Source organism: Rhodamnia argentea, chromosome 4 (genome assembly GCF_020921035.1).
Source record: "Rhodamnia argentea isolate NSW1041297 chromosome 4, ASM2092103v1, whole genome shotgun sequence".
Taxonomy (NCBI): domain Eukaryota; kingdom Viridiplantae; phylum Streptophyta; class Magnoliopsida; order Myrtales; family Myrtaceae; genus Rhodamnia; species Rhodamnia argentea.
Window position 1 is genome coordinate 16,944,712 of NC_063153.1, and position 5,672 is coordinate 16,950,383.

The 5,672-nt window shown below is 43.4% G+C and overlaps 1 protein-coding gene across 2 annotated transcripts; it reads left to right on the plus strand.

The window, feature by feature from the left end:
- The first annotated feature begins 1,896 nt into the window (after positions 1-1,896).
- LOC115751005 (monogalactosyldiacylglycerol synthase 2, chloroplastic-like) lies at positions 1,897-5,458 on the plus strand. 2 transcript variants are annotated; one of them, XM_030688658.2, is made up of 8 exons: positions 1,897-2,422; positions 3,009-3,181; positions 3,747-3,908; positions 4,005-4,146; positions 4,255-4,479; positions 4,566-4,628; positions 4,714-4,788; positions 4,900-5,458. In XM_030688658.2, exons 1-8 carry the CDS (start codon positions 2,114-2,116, stop codon positions 5,158-5,160), a joined length of 1,410 nt encoding a protein of 469 aa, XP_030544518.2. In that variant the 5' UTR covers positions 1,897-2,113; the 3' UTR covers positions 5,161-5,458. The 2 variants fall into 2 exon arrangements, with proteins under 2 accessions (XP_030544518.2, XP_030544517.2); XM_030688657.2 differs by having other exon boundaries at positions 3,747-4,146.
- The last annotated feature ends 214 nt before the right edge of the window (positions 5,459-5,672 follow it).

Consider the following 5,672-nt stretch of genomic DNA (forward strand, 5'->3'; position numbering starts at 1 on the left):
CTTTTATAGAACCGGCGCCCTCAATAACCATACCAAATTGGCCAATCCGATAAGTTCTTTTTGCTCTTCCCTAGTGATGCTACTAGCTAACATCAAAGCCTAGACACGAGATATTGGAAGGGCCAAGAGGAAATAGATCCTAAATTGTCCAGACAGTTCTTCTCGCAAATCGTGGATATGGGCTGCTTAAGTAAAGTAACAAGAGAGGCTGAGAGATTGGGGTGCAAGTGCAAGGTGCAAAGTGCGGCGAATCCATAATCTCCACAGTTACGGGAGTATAGACAAAATAGGGAAAGACACAGAGAAAACATTTATATAATAAATAAAAGTCCTTTACTTCATTAAATATTTCACATACCTATAACAAAATGAAAATGATTGTGTAACAAAATATGAGAAAATTTAAAAAAAAGCTCAAAGTGCCTCTATTTTTTCAAATAAGAGCATGAAGTGAATATTGTTTCAAATAAGAGCATAAAGTGAATATTGTTTCAAATAAGAGCTTGAAATGACCTTATCAATAAAAAAAAAAGGCCTAAATCACCAATTAATAGGGGCATTTTAGTCATTTAATAAATTTTTATGATTTGTTTTTTTTTCTTTTTTGAGTTTTTCAAAAAAATAAAAAACCAAAATTGAAAAACAGGGGATGGAAACACAGACGTCACCGCCCCAACGCCAGTAGAGCGGTGCCTTTGGCCCGCGGGGTCGCCGGCGCCTCGGCGAGATTCACTTTGCAAAGAATAATTTATATAATTATACTACTTTGATGAGCACTATATGCTGGCCAGGGGGTAGTGCCATGATTATTCCTTGAGCAAAAGTCATTTTAAAAAGCCCAAAAATAGATCATTTCACAAAGGAAGAGACTAATCATTATTACACATATTTTGCTACAATAATGCCGAGAGGACTGTGTTCATGAGAGGGACCCATCAGTCCACCAAAACGACCTATCAATTGGATAAGCACAACAAAACAATTTTGGAAAATAAGAGTGGCCTCACCCTATTGTAGAAGTCCGTGTGATACATGAACTCTGCCTACCTCTTCGCTCCAAGAAAACAATTTTTTTTTCTCATTAGCCATCGTTTAGATAAAATTAAAAAGAAAAAAAGCTCAAGCCGGCGGAAAATATTTTCGTGAACAATAGTAATCTATAATACATTTCAACCTCTCAAGAAAGCTGAATTCATTTGTTAGAGTTTCGCTTTTGACATGTGCCAGTATTGCCTTGGATGGTCCCCGTCATCAGGACCCAAAAGTCACCAAGCCGCCGTACTCAAGGCCCCGGTGGTCGGACTCGAGTCCTCTAGGCCAGTACCCAGGACCCCGATCCCCTAACCCATGCCGGTCGGACTACCTCGGATCCCGAAGGTCGAATCCCGGAACCTCGGCCTCTAAATCCGCCACCTTGCGAGCCGGGCTTTCTTCTCCAAGAGGGCTAGGATCATCATCCCTCTAAGAAAAACACCAACTCCAGCAAATGACAACCCTCCTACACCCCCAAAAAAAAAAAAAAAAAAAACAACAAGAAAAACAGTAATAGGGAGGTCTGGCAAACAAGAACACAAGACCACCCAATTCTTTATTTATTTATTTTTATTCATTTTTTCTAGAGAAAAGAAGAAGAGGAAGAAGAAGTCGGAGAGAATCATGTCTTTCGCTCGTTAGGGAGATTCGAAACTACCAATTCGAACATTCCCAGCCAAAATGCGCATCTGGCGGCTATAAACCTGAAATAAATTCCCAGCATCTTCTTCCCCCGAAGCATCCACCATTATAAGACCAACCCCTCCATCAATTCCGCCAACTTCACTCGCAGGAACAACCTCAAACGGCACGACCGTACAACCCATTTCCCCTCTTTGTCCCCTCCCTCCAAGAATTTCTCCCTCCCTTTCTCTCTCTCCCCCACCCCAAAAAAGAAAACCAAGAAACGAACGAAGCGAGAGACTTCTCTCCCCCCCCTCCCTCTCTCTGCTTCCGCCGGAAAACTCCCCGTTTTCCGAATTTTCCGGCGGCCAGGAGAGGACGGAGCTGGGCCGTTTCTCGCATCTGGGTCTTTTCGAGGAACGTGACTGAGGGAATACAAGAAAGCGGACGATAATATATGGTGATGGCCGTCGCCGCATCGCCGAGGAAGTCTTTCACCGAGAAGCTGTTCAACAGCTTCGGCAGCACCAGCAACTGCGGCGGCAGCAGCGGCCATCTCCAGAGGATCAGGGCCGCCCACGAGTATAAAGACGATGACGACGATTTCGTGGAGTGCGACAGCGGAGACGGGATGGAGCTGGCCCAGATTGGCGCCGAGAGGACCAAGAACGTGCTGATCCTCATGAGCGACACGGGCGGCGGTCACCGGGCATCGGCTGAGGCCATCAGGGACGCCTTTCAGATTGAATTCGGCGACGAATACAGGGTAGGATTTCCTAAGATCATTAATGGGGGGCGGTTGGAAGCCCACACTTTTTTATCTTTTCCATGTTTGATCTCGTGATTCTTTGCTGACGAACATCTACTTTGCAAAACTTTCCGGCGATGGTTCCGAAAATTCCTGTCCTTTTGCATGATTCGCGAGACATTCTTATGTTCTTTTGATAAACAGATTTCTAGTTCATTTCCATGTTGAAATTCTTCTAGGTTTCGCCTTTTATCATCATCATTTCTCAGCGATCATTCTATGATCTTCTAGCTCTGCACTTAATCCAAACGCATATCCATCTCATTACCTCTTTTAGAACATAACTCCTGTAAATCAATTAACGGGAAAAAAAAAAGTTTTCTTTTTCTTATCTGTTTATCTTGCCTATTTGTTTTGTTTTGGGTCTATCAACCTCTGTTCACCTTCTTCCCTGGCTTGTCGATTGCACATTGGGCTCTGTTTTGGTGCGAGTCGATGTCTCTTGGCTTTTTCCTAGAACCGAAGCTTCCTCTGAGCAAGTAAATGACACGAAAACTTGTACAGACGTGAAAGTAAATGTGGTGACATGGGGGCTTTTTTGCAGATATTTGTCAAGGACGTGTGGAAAGAGTACACGGGATGGCCGCTGAACGACATGGAGAATCAGTACAAGTTCATGGTGAAGCACGTTCAATTGTGGAAGGTCGCTTTTCACAGCACCTCCCCAAGGTGGATCCACTCTTTTTATCTCGCCGCCATCGCCGCCTACTATGCCAAGTATGTAATATTTCTCTGTTTTTCTTTTTTCCCTGTCTCTCCTGTGAATTGGCACTTCCGTTTAAGATAATTCTTGCATAAAAAGATGAGCAAAAAATGGGTTCGGAAGTTCTACCCCAATAGTCAACCCTCCTTATTAAACCACGTGATATAATTTACCAATTTCTTTCATTTGTTACGTAATAATTTGACAAATGGCTTACAGCTTCTAAATTGATTAGTTCCTTTTGCTTATGCTTCCGTGCACGAAACATCGCTACTGATTTTTGGGGGAAAGTTAGATCGTAGCATTATTGTTTCCAAAGTCGACGCGATTCTTCCACACGTTCTTGTTTATTAGTTTGTTTTCTATTGTGATTTTCCAATCTTCCGTGGCTTCTCAACTGCCACCAATTGGAAGTGATCTCCGACACTGATCCAATTGATCTATTTTGTAACTTGGATAGCAATGTGGTCGTTCGGCGGGAATTGTAAATGAAAAAAGAGCAGTATAAATTTTCACCTCTGCAGATTTACACAGTTTCCCCTGTGACTTTCTCACGCTGGCAAAATCTTCTGCTTGAAGGGAAGTGGAGGCAGGTCTGATGGAGTACAAACCAGACATTATCATCAGTGTCCACCCTCTGATGCAGCACATTCCTCTGTGGGTTCTAAAGTGGCAGGGCCTTCACAAGAAAGTGATTTTTGTGACTGTCATCACCGATCTAAACTCGTGCCATCCCACATGGTTGGTCATCAAACTCGGTTGTGAAATTTCTTTGACCTTTGGTTGTATTCCCCGAAATCAATTTCAACTGACGGATCTATTGCTCTGTAATATCAGGTTTCACCCTGGAGTCAACAGATGCTATTGCCCCTCGCAGGCGGTAGCCAAAAGGGCTTTAGAAGATGGTCTAGAGGACTCGCAGATTCGCGTTTACGGCTTGCCCATTCGTCCATCATTTGCCCGCGCAGTTCTTTCCAAGGTAAATACCAGTGCACGTGCATGGATGACTCACTTCCTTTTGATTGAATACGTTTTAGCAGATCATACACTTATGAATTTTTTGTTATCTTAACTTGTGATTGTCCAGGATGACTTGAGGGAAGAACTTGGAATGGACCCGGAGTTGCCTGCAGTTTTGCTGATGGGAGGTGGTGAAGGGATGGGTCCCGTGAAGAAGACTGCTATCCAACTTGGTCAAACACTGTTCGATGAAGTACACGGGAAACCGATAGGGCAATTGATAATTATCTGTGGCCGAAACAGAGGTTTAGTCTCTACATTAGAGTCCATGGAGTGGAAAATCCCAGTTAAAGTAATTGCCTATATCTCTTCCCTCATTTCCCACATTGTGGTGTATTGTTATTCATGGCATAATTTCCAGTTTCTGTTCTTCTCTAGGTGAGAGGATTTGAGACGCAGATGCAGAAATGGATGGGAGCTTGCGACTGCATAATAACAAAAGTAGGTTCCAATTGTACTCTGCCTCCTTGCCTTTCATTCTGTCTGCATCCGCTGTTGTAGATCGATAAAGCTTGTGAACTCGCAGGCAGGACCGGGCACAATTGCAGAGGCATTGATCAGAGGACTACCCATTATCCTGAATGACTACATTCCTGGACAGGTGACTAAGCATTTCCTCTAGACCCTGCAATTACATGTTACATCAGTAGCATATTTCACAACTAAGCTTAATCTATTTCTTTTTTGTTGATTCTCAACTGAAAAAACACAGGAAAAGGGCAACGTCCCCTACGTAGTAGACAATGGAGCCGGTGTCTTCACCAGGAGTTCTAAAGAAACAGCTAGGATCGTGGCCGAGTGGTTCAGCACCAAAACAGACGAGCTGAAAAGAATGTCACAGAACTCACTTAAGCTGGCACAACCCGAGGCCGTTTTCGACATTGTGAAGGACATCCACGAGCTCACTTGCCAACGAGGGCCACTTGCCAACATCCCCTACATATTCACATCTTCATTCACAAGCCTCATCTGAGTTGAACTGGCCAACGTGCACAATTTACGCCGGAATGCCAAGGAAAAGAACCTGGAACGCCATGTACAGCTAGGAAAGTCTAAAGGTAGCACCATTGTTTCTCCTCAGGGCATTGTGAAACGGAGCGAATCAACAAAACAAAAGTTCTGCTTTTCAAGTTTTTTATCTTCAGAAGGGGCTGGGAGGGATTTGATTTTTTTCACTTGTAATAGTATGAAAGTAGGGTTTCATATGAACATGTAGATGGATATTGTCCTTGTGTCTTGATGATTTTGCAATTCTCTTTTAATCCTTAATCGAATAGCCTAGTAAGTGTCTATATCTTTCGAAGGCAATCCAAGATTAGGCTGCATACTGCTTAGAAGTTTATCTATATTCAGTGGCTTGGAAGTTCAGATCCACAACAGGATTCAGATGCTTTTTTGTGGATTAGAATCAAGCTGGTCCCCGGAATGTCCCTATCCTACCACTTGCAATCTGGTGATCTGGTGATGTTCGTTGCTCACGGTCGG

What these genes read in the sequence shown, in the direction of transcription:
- LOC115751005 (XM_030688657.2), top strand. Translation starts at nt 2,114, where the DNA reads ATGGTGATGGCCGTCGCCGCATCGCCGAGGAAGTCTTTCACCGAGAAG. An exon ending in CCCGCGCAGTTCTTTCCAAG is followed by an intron (nt 4,147 to 4,254) that starts GTAAATACCAGT and finishes GTGATTGTCCAG; the next exon opens with GATGACTTGAGGGAAGAACT. An exon ending in AGTGGAAAATCCCAGTTAAA is followed by an intron (nt 4,480 to 4,565) that starts GTAATTGCCTAT and finishes GTTCTTCTCTAG; the next exon opens with GTGAGAGGATTTGAGACGCA.